This window comes from Anguilla anguilla, chromosome 10 (assembly GCF_013347855.1).
Source record: "Anguilla anguilla isolate fAngAng1 chromosome 10, fAngAng1.pri, whole genome shotgun sequence".
Lineage (NCBI taxonomy): Eukaryota > Metazoa > Chordata > Actinopteri > Anguilliformes > Anguillidae > Anguilla > Anguilla anguilla.
The window spans coordinates 7,063,932-7,079,590 of record NC_049210.1 but is presented as its reverse complement, the minus strand read 5'-3'; the positions used below and the strand labels follow the sequence as shown (position 1 = coordinate 7,079,590).

General features: G+C 49.2%; 1 protein-coding gene across 11 annotated transcripts in view; it reads right to left on the bottom strand.

Moving 5' to 3' along the window:
* Window positions 1–15,659, bottom strand: part of arvcfb (ARVCF delta catenin family member b) — a 216,976-nt gene that overhangs the window by 25,260 nt on the left and 176,057 nt on the right. For 9 of the 11 annotated variants that reach the window (XM_035379907.1, XM_035379914.1, XM_035379912.1 and 6 more), the window contains 2 exons: window positions 15,455–15,472; window positions 14,206–14,277 (listed from right to left, as the gene is read on the bottom strand). In XM_035379907.1, coding sequence (XP_035235798.1) covers window positions 14,206–14,277; window positions 15,455–15,472 — 90 coding nt within the window. The remainder of the gene's footprint in view (window positions 1–14,205; window positions 14,278–15,454; window positions 15,473–15,659) is intronic. The other 2 variants (XM_035379909.1, XM_035379911.1) reach the window with 1 other exon arrangement.

Sequence of the window (15,659 nt, the reverse complement as noted above, 5' to 3'; positions counted from 1 at the left end):
AACTGGGGATATTAAAAAGTCTATCATCTGCCGGGCCTTCTTCTGTGTTGTGTAACAGTGAGCCGAGAGCAGACAGACACAATCCCAGAATGCAGTGCAGGTTTCACTCACCGCGGGTACGAATGGAAATCAATTAAGAAAACAATCACAATATTTCTACGCATTAATGGCCCGTGTTGGCATTCGAGGATAAACAACAATTAATTTTAATGTATCCACACACCGCGGGGATAATACAAGGTTTACGGCCCTCAGTTCGCCCTACGTGGGAAGTCCCGGCATAAATAAGCATGGACGTTGTGAGCGTGGCGTTGCAGAACTCAAGTTAAGCAAACAAGAACGTCAGAAACGTCTACGCGCTGTTAGTGTCACACACCGCAGACAAAAAATAAACTAAACGAACGCACGCACACCGCAGGCAGGTTCTGTCGAGGTTCGGAACCGCCATTTTCCTCCAAAAGAAAACTCCTAAATTTAGCGTGCGTTATGCCAATCAATTCCTCATTGCGGTAAGTGGGTAATGAAACAAAATGGAGCCTCATGTTAAGAAAACTCTACGTGACTAATGCTTAAGACAGCCGCCGTCAAAATCAAGCAGTAATCTAAATAAATGTATTCATGCCATAAAGGCACCGCTTCTTAAGTTCAAAGTCAGCGCTGGCCTTGTCGGTTACACGCTGTATGAGATTCAAACGCACCGCGTCTGTTTTAAAAAAAACATTTTTTTTACCGTGACCCTTTAATGCCATGTCAAAACCCGTCATTCAGAAAAGACGAAGGTAGGGAGCTTTTCACTTCTCCTTCTCATCGTGACAGCTTCCATCTGACAAACACTGGAAAATATTTTCTTGCCACGATTAATAACAAATGATCAACACTGCAGCAAAAAAAACTCCTGATTTTTCTTCAAATGGAAAATGATGTAATCTGCATTAGCATGCAAGCGTTCTCATGAAGCGCTTTTCGAAAATCTTTGGGAGCTGCAATATTAATGTTGATAATGCGTCGTTTTTTCCGACCAATTGCTTGAGAACCAGCACACGCCGTACTGACAATATTGATGCTAATTTCTAACGAATCTTCTTTAAAGGGAAAATTATAGCAATGAAGCTTGTATATAACACACATTTGCATACATTAATTCATTCAGTAGACGCTCTTTTTCAGGCTGACTTACAGAACAGCACCACAGCAATACTCTAAGGTCAGATGAATAAATTGTCGTTCGAAACAACGCGGAAATAAATATTGATGATAAACATAAGTGGCATAATGAAGAGGACATTAGCAGAGAACAGTAAAAGTCGACCGTAAATTGGAAAAAATACATAACAGAGAAACCCAGGAGCAGAGGAGGGACTGTTCATATAACTGGTGGCTTGTCCTTGACAGCCACATTGGAGTATCAATCCATTAAAATTTCTGATTGCTTTGTAAAAAAAAAAAAAAAATTTCATTATTGGCCATAAATAAGTGAAATATTATTTTCTCTTAATATTTATTCTCTGGCTTGCGTGCACAACAATGATCCAGGCCTGACGTGGATCTGCAGACCTTCCTGCGTTGTATTTGTAAAACAAAATGAGGCCACCACTGCGCAACTCAAGGCTAGCGAGGGGGTGAGAGAGGGAGGGGTGAGAGAGGGAAAGAGGGAGAGAGAGCCAGAGATGGAGAGACAGTGATGGAGAGGAGGAATAGAGAAGGGGAAAAAGAAAGAATGAAAAGACAGAGATAAGAGTTACAGGGGGCATGAGGGATAGAAAGAAAGGGAGATGGAGATGAAGAGATGAGGAGATGAAGAGAGGAGAGACGGAGAGAGAGGAGAGAGACAGAAAAGGGGAAGAAATGGGGACTAGAGATAAAAGGATGTGAGAAAAAGACAGAGGGACAGATAGAGAGACAGGGATAGATACTGTGACAGAAAGATAGAGAAATAGAGAGACAGAGAGATACAGTGGAATAGAGATAGACAGAGAGACAGAGAGAGAGATAGAGAGACAGGGACAGATACTGTGACAGAAAAATAGAGAAATAGAGAGATAGAGAGACAGAGAGACAGAGAGACAGAGAGAGAGAGAGAGAGACAGAGAGATACAGTGAAATAGAGATAGATAGAGAGACAGAGAGATACAGTGGAATAGAGAGATAGAGAGACAGAGAGATACAGTGAAATAGAGATAGACAGAGAGACAGATAGATACAGTGAAATAGAGATAGACAGAGAGACAGAGAGATACAGTGAAATAGAGAGATAGAGAGAGAGAGATACAGTGAAATAGAGAGAGAGAGAGAGAGAGATCACGAGGGGGATATGGAGGTGGGTGGTAGAGAGCAGTGTCTGTGCTCGACACAGAAATAGCACTGAGCCCCGTTGCCAGAGCAACCACATCCATCCACACCAACAAATGTGTTCATTAGGCACACAGGCAGGAGACTGTCAGGGAGAAGAGAGGTGAAGCGCTGTTATTTATTTATTTACTCGCCGTGGAAACCGGAGACATAAGAAAAAAAAAGGAAAAAAAGAAAAAAAAGAGATGTGCCAATGCAAGGCCTTCAAAGCTGGCATCCACACAAACTCTGCTCGCCCGGCCCCCCCACCCCCTAAAAAAAACATGATCCGCCAAATTTCTGAGTGCGTCACTGTGTCACCGCGAGTGACGGGACCAAGGTTCCCGCAAACTTTGGCCCGCAAGCCTGTCTGCCGATCTTCCGACGCAATCCGCAATCCTTCCGCAAATTTGGCGAGGATTTCGCCTGCCAGCCACTGAGGATCCTCTTTCCCCATTCCCGAAGCCCATCACGTACGCGCGGACGCAGCACAAACACCCCCCCCCCCCCCCCCACCCCCGGCAGGGACTACGGCTGCACTGAACTCCAGCAAAGGGAGAACGGGGAAAAATCAAAAATGAAAACCTCCATACTTAATATTACCTGTCTGCACACCCTCCCCATCTGAAAACAAGCCAAAAAAAAGCTGCTTTGCACAAATAAACTTTCGCAGTGCAGAGTTTTGGAAAACAGGGTGAGCGAATTCAAAATTCTCGACACTTGGCAGTTGTGTCTGACAGACGAACGAGGGAGAGATGATGGTTTTTCTCTCGTTTTTAAAAAAATATATATTTTAATTTAAACGTTTTTGCAAGGAGCAACACCGCAGACGACGACAGCTGCTGAAGTTCTGGAAGCTTCCCACAGTGCCGCGGAAGTAAAATCAGCGCTTTCTGGACAGGAAATGAAATTAACCGTCACAGGAAACGTGTGACCCCAACGCCCGTGAAAATCTTTTTTTTTTTTTTTATTATTTGAAAATGTTAAGTCTTTCATCTTAGGTCCAATCACACACGGGCATGTACTGCGGTTGCCGGGCAGATCAGAGGGGCGGGCGTGTGCCGTGCGGCGCTGTCGGGGAAAGGGCCGGAGAGAGAGAACCTCAGGTACAGGCTTCAGAGAGCGGGCAGGAGGCCGGAACGTTCCGGAAAGGAGAGGGGGCGGGCGATGGCGGGCGCTGGGTTTGCCAGATCGCGGCTCTGACTGCGTTAGCGACTCCGGAGGGACTTCCGCCGGCTGAGTACTCTCCAGGGACCGTGTCCCTCTCTCTCTCGAGCCCCCTCCCGCCAAAAAAACACCCGTGCCTCGCCGTCCGATCTCTCTCGACGGCCCCCCCCCCCCCCCAGCCCCATCACTCATCGGGACAACCGACTAGGCTTTAGTCAAAAACGGTTACCGTGACAATGGGAGCCGAGCAAAAGGTGGCTGGGACCCTACTGGGCCAAGAATACAAGCCTCAAATCTCCTAACTCCTGTCCTGGAGGGCAGCGCTGCCTGCTGGGTCGCGGGGTATTTCGGCACTTAAGTGATTCTTCGAGCCACTGGATTGGCTGAAAGGCCTACACTGTACACCTAAGCCAGGTCTAAACTGGCAGCTGATTGAAAAAAAACAAAACATACAAAACCTGCAGACATCGCAGCCCTCCAGGACTTGATTGACACCGCTAGGGTGAAAGGCCTTCACAGTGCCTGCCATTCAGCAGCCACAGACATTCATCAAATTTCCTTTCCCCTTCTGACAGGACTTGCGTAAGGGAACACGCCGTATGGAGGTTAAGTAACGTTCACCCGAGTATGAGGTATGTTCAACGGGGACGGAACAGGGACGCAAAGAGAATGCTAAAACGAGAACACGACGATAATGCCCAAGGTTTGAATTCACGAAACGTTTTGTTTGGAAGCCATCGAACAAAGAATCCTGGAGAGGCGGGGGGAAAAAAGAAGCTCTCCGATTGGTCCTTAATTAGATTCATGCCCTCGTCCATTTTGGCTCAAGGAAAGAACACAAAAGCGTCAACCGCAGGACAAATAGTTTTTCTTTTTTGGGAGAAAAAAAAAGGATGAATCACTTTGCTTTCTTTCTTGGTGGTTTTAATGCTCTAACGCTATTATCTTGGCAGCCCTGCGGCTTTCCTCTAAACAGGAAGCCGGCTGGAGGGTCAAAGGTCGGCCTCGCGCTTCACACCTCCCAAATCCCACGTCTCGTCCGCCGCCTCGCTTTCGCATTTACAAGAAAATCACCGTTTTAAGCACAATGCCAGGAAGATCATAAATGAAAAACGAAGCATCGATTGGTATTTTTAATTGGGAGGGAGGGAGGGGGGCGGAGAACGGGGGGTGAGGGGTGGGGGCACGGAGATTTTTTCCGGAGAGTTTTTGGATCGCAGACAGCCGAGATTTTCGCAGGGGATTATGGGCTGGCCGTCAGCCATGTGAATAAACTGTGAGGTGCTGTTGGTGCAACAGCGGGCAGGAAGTGATAATATTACTAATGCGGTTCGTTTCCCAGTGATTCACTACTGCAGCGCTGGGTTAACACACACAGACTCCACTCATCCACTGCCTAATGTTCTCCTCTCCTTTTTTCCCCTCCTAAGGACCTGCATGATTTCTCCTTGAATAACCACATCGGTGCCCCATTAAGTTTGTTCCCCCCCTCCCCCCCCCCCCTCCCAGTAATTCACTACTCCTCCACCTTCATTAACTGCCTCCATCTCATAAACAAGATAACAGTTTACACCTTGATATTTTTTTCCCCTGCAGACTGAGACTGTGGATAATGGTGCCTATTATGAGATAATAATAATTACTAATATTACGCTCTACACGCGTTATTAAGTTTTGTTCATGTATAGTACCCATATGAATCCAAACACAGCCACCTCCTTTTTTTGGGGGGTGGGGGGGGGCCTTGGCAGGCTAGGACTGGCACAGGGGATGTTGGGTTGGTTGCCCTCTGCTCCATCAGGGCCAGGCCCACTGGATGGGTGGCAACTGAGCAGCTGGCCTGCATGAGGGGAATTCACTTCTAATCTAATCCGCTAACGTCTGGGCGGTTGCCAGATCCAGGGCACAGGGAGAGGTTGAGGGGAGGAAAGGGGGGGATTTGAAGCAGGTTGAAAGATGCAATTAAATGCCTCTGTTTTCCTCCACAGTCTGCAAAAACACAGACACAGACATACACGCAGAGACACATACACACACACACACACACACACACACACACAGCAGAATGCCTGAGGGGGAGACAGGCTCTCACTGGGGGGGGGGGTGCTGGCAAGGTGACAGGGGCCCAGTAGCCTGTTTCTAACACCGCTGGCTCACTGCATGAGCTGCTCGCTACTTGATATTGCACTGGAACAACTGCTGTACATTTTTATGTTAACCCGTGGAGGAGTGGGGGGGGGGGGGTTAGGTTGGGCCTGTTTTCTGAGTGGAGGGAAGTGGGGTGGATTGGCACGTTGGAATGTCGGAAATTCGATAAAAATAACTTCATCAATAACACCCCCCTCTCCCCCAACTGCCTCCCAAACTCTTGTCTCCTCCCCTGGGGGTATAATGTTCCCACTGAATGTGTTTTGCTGGGGGGGGGGGGGGGGGGCGGGGTTTGGAAGGTTATTTTTCGAAGCAACAAAGGCGAAAGCCAAAGTAGGCTACAAGTCTATAGGCCTACAGTGTGTTTTGGGTTTCCACGGTGATGCAATAAGATTAAAGAGAGCAGAGCAGCTCTAGGGATTCAAAGCCACCCCAGTCAACCTACACCTGTGACCTGGATCGAGAGCGCCATCAGGGTGGGGCAGGGTAAGGCGAAGCAGAGAGGGGCGTGGGGTCCAACCGGCATCAGTGCTTTTTGTCTAGTAACAATTTAGAGATGGTCACGGTTTAGTTATGGAAAACAGTTTAGGTGTGGAAAAGGTTTAGTTATGGTAGCAGTTTAGTTATGGTAAAGGTTAACTTATGATTACAGTTCAGTTGATGTTAAAGGTTTAGTTCAGGCTACAGTTCAGTTATAATGTTAAAGGTTTGGTTGAGGCTACAGTTGAGTTAATGTTAAAGGTTTAGTTGAGGCTACAGTTGAGTTAATGTTAAAGGTTTAGTTGAGGCTACAGTTGAGTTAATGTTAAAGGTTTAGTTCAGGCTACAGTTGAGTTAATGTTAAAGGTTTGGTTGAGGCTACAGTTGAGTTAATGTTAAAGGTTTGGTTGAGGCTACAGTTCAGTTAATGTTAAAGGTTTAGTTGAGGCTACAGTTGAGTTAATGTTAAAGGTTTGGTTGAGGCTACAGTTCAGTTAATGTTAAAGGTTTAGTTGAGGCTACAGTTGAGTTAATGTTAAAGGTTTGGTTGAGGCTACAGTTGAGTTAATGTTAAAGGTTTGGTTGAGGCTACAGTTGAGTTAATGTTAAAGGTTTAGTTGAGGCTACAGTTCAGTTAATGTTAAAGGTTTAGTTGAGGCTACAGTTGAGTTAATGTTAAAGGTTTGGTTGAGGCTACAGTTCAGTTAATGTTAAAGGTTTGGTTGAGGCTACAGTTCAGTTAATGTTAAAGGTTTAGTTGAGGCTACAGTAGAGTTAATGTTAAAGGTTTAGTTGAGGCTACAGTTGAGTTAATGTTAAAGGTTTAGTTCAGGCTACAGTTGAGTTAATGTTAAAGGTTTGGTTGAGGCTACAGTTCAGTTAATGTTAAAGGTTTGGTTGAGGCTACAGTTCAGTTAATGTTAAAGGTTTAGTTGAGGCTACAGTAGAGTTAATGTTAAAGGTTTAGTTGAGGCTACAGTTGAGTTAATGTTAAAGGTTTAGTTGAGGCTACAGTTGAGTTAATGTTAAAGGTTTAGCTGAGGCTACACTTGAGTGAGCTCCACTGCGTCGAGGTTTTGCAGCACCGTGTGAATTCTGACAGGCATGAGAGAGGAGGAGAGGGACACAGACAGAGCTGGGAAAAACAGTGTCTCTTCTGTGTGCCTGAAAATGACTCACTCTGAGGGTGGGGAGGCAGACAGCACCGGAGCCAGGGTGGGGGGGTGGGGGGGTTTGGGGGGGGGGGGGGCGCATAGGGGTGGGCACGGAAGATCGGCAGGTTACCTCAGTGCAAGTGCGACATTCCCGACTGTTCAAGCCATTCCAACTGCCAGGGCCCGAAAAACAGGGAAGGAAGGGTTCTGCTCAAGTCCTGGGGCAGTGCCTCTCACCACAGTTGTGTAAAAGAGTCCTTTTCTCCACATGAATAATGCCACACGGGCTGTACGTGTGGAAAAAACATCATCCAGGACTCCAAGGCTCATAAATAATTTAAAAATCTTTTCCAAAAGAGAAGCAGAGAAAGTTCTGAAACCATTGGGGGAGAGGATTTCTCATTTCCCAAAAAGGCGCGGAGGTGTGGTGTGGGTGTGGGTGATGATGGGGCGGAGACAGAAGTGAGGCCCGGCATTAACGTGATAAACCAGAGGGGATGAACAATGAAACTGCCAAAAGAAACAAAGAAAAGAAAAAAAAGCACAACACACAACTCAATTCACTTCTGACTGCGGCCAGTAAAAATAAACACATCCGCGGGGTAACAAGACGTCGGTTAGAGAGACAACTCGCTCCGACAAGTCCGTTTTCGTTGAAGGGGTGGGGTGGGGTGGGGGGGGACAAAAACCCAAATGGGCAGCCGTCAAGACGACACCAAGCAAGGCTCTCTAATTAACACCGCTGTCCTCAAGATCGTCTCCAAATTAAATCCCGCGCTCCTCAAACAGCGAGGCTCTGTCAGCGACCAGATTGCTTTTTTCCCCTTCCTTTCCTTCCTTTATTTTTTTTTATTGGTCACCTCCATGCCTGGCGCCGCCGAGAAGGGAAAGACATAAATCGGGACGCAGGGAAGCCGTCGAAGCGAGAGAAAAGGCAAAACGGAAACGAGGGGAACGAAGGGCAGGGAGGGGGGGGCACTCGGAGGACCCGCCGGAGGCGAGGCGTGATTTCGTCCCGTCTCCAAACCGCCGGGGCCCTCTCGGCGGAAACGACAGAATCTGTGCTCGGCGCAGAGAGAGAGCGGCGTGGTTCCGCACAGATGGAAAGCCTTAGGCCCAAACACCGGAGCTGACAATACCACACACCATCGCCCTTAACCCTCTGAAGAGCAGGTCTGTTCTGGAATTCTAAGTCAGTGTTCTAGAACTCCATCGCTGTCAATCACCAGCAGCCATTGTTACATCAGCATTAGAATGTTCAGTTAGGAAAATTCTGATCACGTATTTGTGCTCTTATGTCTTAAAGGGTTCAAACCTGACAGAGACTCCACACAGCATGGTTCTTTGACAGGGTAGGCCAGTCAAAAAAAAAATCCCACATCCGGACCTCCTCTCAACCGTCACCTAGCCTATACCTGGCCTGTCATCCTGGAAGAATTTATTTTGTAGGTGGGGTTAAAAAAAAAAAAAAAATACAAAAAACTGGGATGACATGAGAAGACATCAGAGCACAAACACAGAAAAATTGAATGTTCCAGTCGGTGAAAATTTCCTATTCGAAGGCAATGAACGTGCAGTTCCGTAACACGGCTTCGAAGCAACGGTAATCCGCTGGAGACGGGGGGGGGGGGGGGGGGGGGGGGGGGGGGGGGGGGGGGGGGGGGGGGGGGGGGGGGGGAGGGGGGGGGGGGGGGGGGGGGGGGGGGGGGGGGGGAGTGTCAACCGAAACACGACTCAGGAGAAGTCACCCCCCCCCCCCCCGCCCCCCCCCAACAACCCACCTGTTTCAGAACGAATTCAGACGGAGCGCTATTTAATTTGAGGCGCACGAGCGGAGAATAACACCGGCGTCTCCCGAGAGGAGGAGAGGACGGGGGGAGGCGTGCAGCCGAATAGCTGTACAGTCACGCTCGAACCCCCCCCCGGGGAGGACCACTCCGCTACCGCTCGGCACCGGGGAGAGAGAGACCCGGTGAGCACGCTCGAGACCTCCGCGCTCCAGAACGCACTCCAGCTCCAGCTCCAAATTCCGAGGACGAGATGCTGCGGCACGGACCCAACGACTCGCCGACGTCCCGGCGGGCGACGGCGGCGACGGGAGGCATCGACCGCAAGGCCTACGTTTGGCTTTACGAGTTTCCCGTTCCGCCTGTTTATCTCTAATACATTACATTACAGGCATTTAGCAGACGCTCTTATCCAGAGCGACTTACACAACGTTTACACAGCATTTTACATTGTATCCATTTATACAGCTGGATATATACTGAAGCAATTCAAGTTAAGGACCTTGCTCAAGGGTATAATGGCAGTGTCCTACCCGGGAATCAAACCTGCGACCTTTCGGTTACAAGTCCAGTTCCTTACCCACTGTGCTACATCCGCACCATAGAGCTCAATAAACGCGTTGCGGTATCGTCAAGTCATTTCTACTTCATTATCAAAAGCAAACATGGGCTGTGCAGGCCTGGCGGAGGCCGGATCCGGGGAGGAGGGTTTTTGCGGGAGAGAAATGTACGCGTCTCTCGTTGGTTTACATCGCACCGCCATCGCTCGGCAGACGGCGGTATCCGGGGCGACGCACAGACGCGCGGGAGCCGAGGATCTGGAACCCGACAGAACTCAGCCGGGGATGTACGAGACGGATGACTCATCATCGTCTGCGGCGCCCGATGCCAGCTCCGTTTCCGACTGGGACTCCTCCGTCCTCTCCTAGGACTCCTGCTTTCACTTCAAGGGTCTGCTCATCCTCCTCTATCTACACTCTCTCTCTCAAAAAAACAAAAAAAAAAAACACTAATTTACGTGAGCTGATTTCTCTCAGCCTTCCTGTGACTGGGTCTCACAGCAAAAAAAAAAAAAAAAAACATTTGGCCAGCATTTCAAGCATTTCAACTAGCAACTACAAAGAGCCAAAAACATGTTTTTGGCTGTGTAAATGATTCTGTCAGAGTTATTAATGACTCTGCTCATATCTTCTGTTATGGTTTGATGAGTAATGTCAATCATAATAGATTGCAATCAGTGTTCAGCGCTGAAACAAAATTTTCAGCGCACAATGGATGTGTTACTGAAGCAGGCTATACAGTAATTAACATAAAATACAAACCAAAGCATGCTATGTTGTAAGCAAACTGTCACTAATCATCTCAATGTACTGGTGGGAGAGCAGAGGCCACAACCTTTGACTGAACAAAGAATGGCCAATGTCCAAAGACCACATGAGACTGTCGCTGGTCCTAAAATGCACCCCTCACTCCCCTGCAATTTTTTAGCCCAGATTTTTCTTTTTCTCCAAATAAGGAATACACAATTGCAATATTCTCTAGTCTCCTCTGAAGCACGTTTTACAATCCGCTAATCTCACACAGAAACTGAGTCAGAGGAGGACTGTTTACATGCTGCTTGAGCAAAAAGACCGCAGGCACCCGACTGACCAGAGGGGGCGCTAGTGATTGATTACACACGGGTGCTCCGCCAATTACGAGCACTCCCGCTAACGTGCCCCACCCAACAGGGATGCCAGCCGTAGAGTACTGCACAGGTCCGATACCAGACTGTGGAGCCCACGGACGCAACTCTCATTGATTTCAGTTACCAGTAGTGATTGCTACAATAGCATTAGAATGTTCAAATTCACTTAACAAAGTTCTTAAATACGGAGGATATGTCCTCTGATATTCAATCGTGCCCTTTGACCCCATGCGCTGCTGCGCTGGGATATCTGGGAGACCCAGGAGGACCAGTGTAGTCCCAGCGCAGGGAGCCAATCACAAAGCCAGCCTCGGGCAGGTCTCTGGGGTGCGAACGGCACACCAATCTTGCTTCAGACAGACAAGAGATAAGGACCGAAACTGCCCGTAATCTCCACAATCTCTGTGCTCTGAATCTGACCCGATTCACCCGGCGAAAATCCCTTTCCTACACCCACCCCCCACCCAAAACACACAGACAAGAAAACACAACAACACTAAAACACACGCGCACACACACGCACTTGCACATCAGTCCACTGAAAACAAAAAAACTGGGTAACAGAGTGACCCGGCTGGCTTTGTGTTTAACACACAGGGTGAGGGGGGCGGATTTCCATCTTCCAGCCCCCAGAATTACCCCCAAAGTCACACAGCAGCACGATAACCCTGCTCGCTGCCCATCAGGTCAGCGCGTGGCTGGTACTAACTAACTACCTGTCAGCGAAGGAGCATGCAACGCGTTACAGCAGGAGGTCAAACTTCCTCACCACCACCCCCCCCCCCCCGCGATTAGCCATCTCCAGACTCCAATGCAACTCTACACCATTGCAACAATAAATAGGGAGATAGTAATTAATCCCCCAAATGTCAAAATGTAGGACAGAGAAGATTATTTTCAATTGAGTCCCATTAAGAGCAGACCGCGACTGTGAAGCGTTTCGGCGAATTTGTGCAAAAAAAAAAAAAAAAAAACGCTAATTATCATTCTCTGGGCTCGTCCACTTGACTTTGAGGAGATAAACGACAGAATCGGCTTACCTACGTAAACCACTGCAATTAATTGTAATCTAGTTTCATACAAGCCCACTTTAGCTTTCTAATGTGGCTAATTACAGGGAAGCTGGAAGCTCTATTGACTTTGAGCGGTTGCCATTAGACCCTGATGAATCCGGCGATGTGTACATAGTGATTTTTACAAACAAAAAAACTCCCCCCTTTTCCCAGAAAATAGATAAAGAAAAAAAAAAAAAACTGTCAATCCACACACTACTAGCAGTCCAAATTTGAGATGTTCATTTTCACGGCGGTGTCCAAAAATAGAAAATTTAAAAAAAGTCAGTCAGTTAGAGGCGACCCTCCGGAGTGTTTTAATATGCAAGCGCACCAGAGCGCACGGCTCATCAGATTCGGAATCCTGACGGAGGCCGGGTCCGAACCTGCTTACCGCCATAATCGCTGATCGCCGAGGGGACTCGCCGCGGCTCCGGGGCGGGAAAGCCGCTAACCCCCCGGAACGCCAGCGCCGGTCCGCCCCCGTGCCCCCCCCGCTGTAATTAACGGCGCCCGGCCCCGCCCGGCTGCCTCGGACCCCGCGCCGCTCACGGGGAGGGCGACGAGAACATTAGGGAAATTACACTCCTGCCACTCTCGAGGTAAGCCCCTCTCAACGCACGGAGAGGGAGGCGGATTTTTAGGCACGCTTTATCGGATTTCTCCGTTTTCCTTCATTTAAAAAAATCAATAATAAAATTGTTTGTCGAGGCCCGAATAAATGCACGAGCGGCAAACGCCACTGCGGGCAACGAAAGAAATCCCCCTCGCTCGCGCCGAGGTGAGGCGCGCCGCGCGTCTGTAGCGTGACTGCGCCACGCCGTACGGAGAAAACGAGCGGACGCTCAGACAGCGCAGCCTCGCGGGAAGCTAGCGGGAAAGACCCGAGCGCGCGGGAGCGCGGCATCACCGCGGCGGGCGGGAGCGACGGCGGAGAGCGACGCGGCTCGCTCGCCCACGGGGGGGGGGGGGGGAGAACGGGGACGGGAAGGATTCGCCCCCTTTTTTTGTCTCGAATTTGGGTAAGACGTAAAAAACGCACGCGGGGGATCAGCCCTGGCGATTATCGGTGTCGCTGAGAACGGGTTTATCCAGCGGCGGGTTCAACGCGGCACAGCCGTATTTTTAACCAATCAGGGCTGGTCTGATAGCACGCAGCCAGACCCAGCCTCCGTGACCCATTTACATACAATTACAAGCTGCTGTTCTGCAGCTTCTTTCTCCTTCTCTTTCGCTGAACCTTATGTACACACACACACACACACGGCTGCTTGCGTCGGCTCATAAAACCACTCGTAGGGCGTTTAGAGTCAAACTCTCTCAAAAAGAGGCTCTTACCGAACTAACCACCTTGTGTGTATGTGTATGTAAACATACTCACATATACAAGGTGGTATTGGTAAGGTATTTGGTAAGAGACCCTTTTGAAGGAGTATGAGGGTGTGGGGGGGTGTTTGTGGGGGGGGGGGGGGGGGGTGATGATTACAAGGGCCCTGGACTGACAGGGGCCCTCAAAAAAATATTAGAACAGCTGGTGGGGGCCCAGTGAGAAATCTTGTCACGGGGCCCAAAATCCCAGGTGGGGCCCCTTGTCCTTTACGGCGCCTCAGTTGAACTTGAACTCCGCGCTACGGCCCACTGCGGTCCTGTAACTGCCATAACTTCCCCCCCTCCTTAACGCGACGAGGATTAGGGCTTTTCTTTTCTCACGGGGGGGGGGGGGGGCGGGAAAGGAGTTTGCCGTTCATCTCAGAGCTGCGGCGGCTCCCGATCTTCGGCGCGGAGGACAGGTTTTCGATACGAGCGCGAAGCCGTTATTCAACGCCGTGGATCTTTATAACGATACGGTCGCACTTTAAAAAAAAAAAAAGGCCAAAAAGTCCGCCGGAAAAGTTTGATCCACTCAGAGCCTCCAAGCAGCTAAACCGCTACATTCAGCGGACAGAATCTATGAACGTGATATATATGTGTCAAAAAAATTCTAAACAGTAATCAATGCCCTTGTGGGCTTTGCAAGAACTGCCCAATAATCCATTGAGAGCACTTACCTACAATAACTGGTCATAACAAGCATCATTGTGACTAAAAGGTTCCTTAGCAAAGGTAACATGGAAAACATCCATTACTCAGCCAAACAACCTTCAACCAAGCTGTCGTCGAGCGAATGATCGCAATGATTCCAAAAGTTCAAGGGAAACTTTTCAGCGTTTCGGGTTCAATTACCAGGCCTTTCTTTATGCGATGGCGAAGCAACTCCTTTGATCCTAGCCAGTCGAAAGCGGCCGAAATCGTTATGCTGTGACTAATCTCCTCTGTGCGAGTCCTTTGATGCGACTGAGCAGAGATAACAGACCAAAAAAAACAAAAAAAAAAACAAACAAGAGAAGCAGAAAGGAGCGTACCTTTCGTAGGCTCGGTACGCTTGGGCAGGTCCAGTGTGTCGTAGTTTTTGTCGTTCTCTCCGTTTTTCCGGCCTGTTTGAAGAGGAGAGCAGAGTGTAAATGTATCAGCGGAGGGGGGCGGGGGTGATGGAGCCAGAAGGCAAAGACAAACCCCCCCCCACCAGCTGCCCCCCATTGGCACCCCAGTTCTGTGGATGGAGGCTGCGGGGGCCTCAAATGGCCAGGGACCTTCAACAGACATGCTGGGTCCCCAACTCAAGAAGGACGTGACCTCAACAGCAAGCCAGACGGACGCGGCATGCCAGCCAATGAGCGTCCGTCTGGGCCCAGTGAGCAGGAAGCTGGCAGATTCGTTTTTGAAAGGGAGTCAAGCTAATGAGGCTAATGACTACTTTGACAGACAGAATCCCCCGTACAGGAGGACCACAGTTGCCTCTCATTAACGTTGAGAGGCTGAACAACACAGACAGGGAACAGGGTAGGGAGGGGGGTGGGACTGGGGACTGGACTGGACAGTCAGAGGTGACCCCTACAGGTTTGAAACAACAGCAGACCAAAATGATAGTACATTTAGCATTTAGCTACATTTAGCATTTAGCTCTTGCCCAGCATTATCATTTATCATTTTACACACAAGATTTATACGGCTAACTACTGACTGAAGCAGTTCGGATTAAGGACCTTGCTCAAGGGTGTGGCAGTAGTGCCCCACGCAGTATTTTGAACCTGTGACCCCCGCTTCCCTAACCGTCATACTACACAGATGCCCAATGTGGTTGTCAGCCCACTGCAAGTACATCCGATTGGATGCGGGAAGGGTGGGGTTGGACGTGGATGGGAGGGGTTTGACATCCAACCATATCCATTGAAGCAAGCTGTTGGTTATAAACAATTCCAAGCTCGTGGATAAGACTAAGGGGAAGGAGGTTAAAGAGTAGGGTTTGACATCAAGGCCCGCCCTCCTATGGCCTGCAATCAGATGCCTCTCGTCCATTGGCCACACCACGGGTCCATCACCCAGCCTACCCTGCTCATCTCATGAGTACACGGCAAGCCACCTTGTGATTGGCTGGTCGCCCTGTCCGTCACCAGAAGTAAAATTTCACAAGGGGGGCAGGGTGGGGGCGGGAATGGGTACAAGACAGACTGCTGACTGGACATTTTTTTTGGGGGTGAAGGGAAGCGATGACGGCGTCTATAAACAGGGAAACGAGAAGCGCGATGAGGTGGGGGGCGGGAGCGAACTCACCTTGGTTAAACCATTCCTCTACAGTTAGCCACGGACGCAGCGATGCCAGCGCAAAACAGGGAGAAGATAACAGGAGTGCACATTAGAGACAGAGACAGAATTCACAGCTGCACACTTCTCAAACTCAAAAGCAGAAGAAGTTCATTAAGTCCAGACTTAAAAAAAGGAAAAAAAAAAAAAAAAAAGGAGAGAGAGAGAGAGAGAA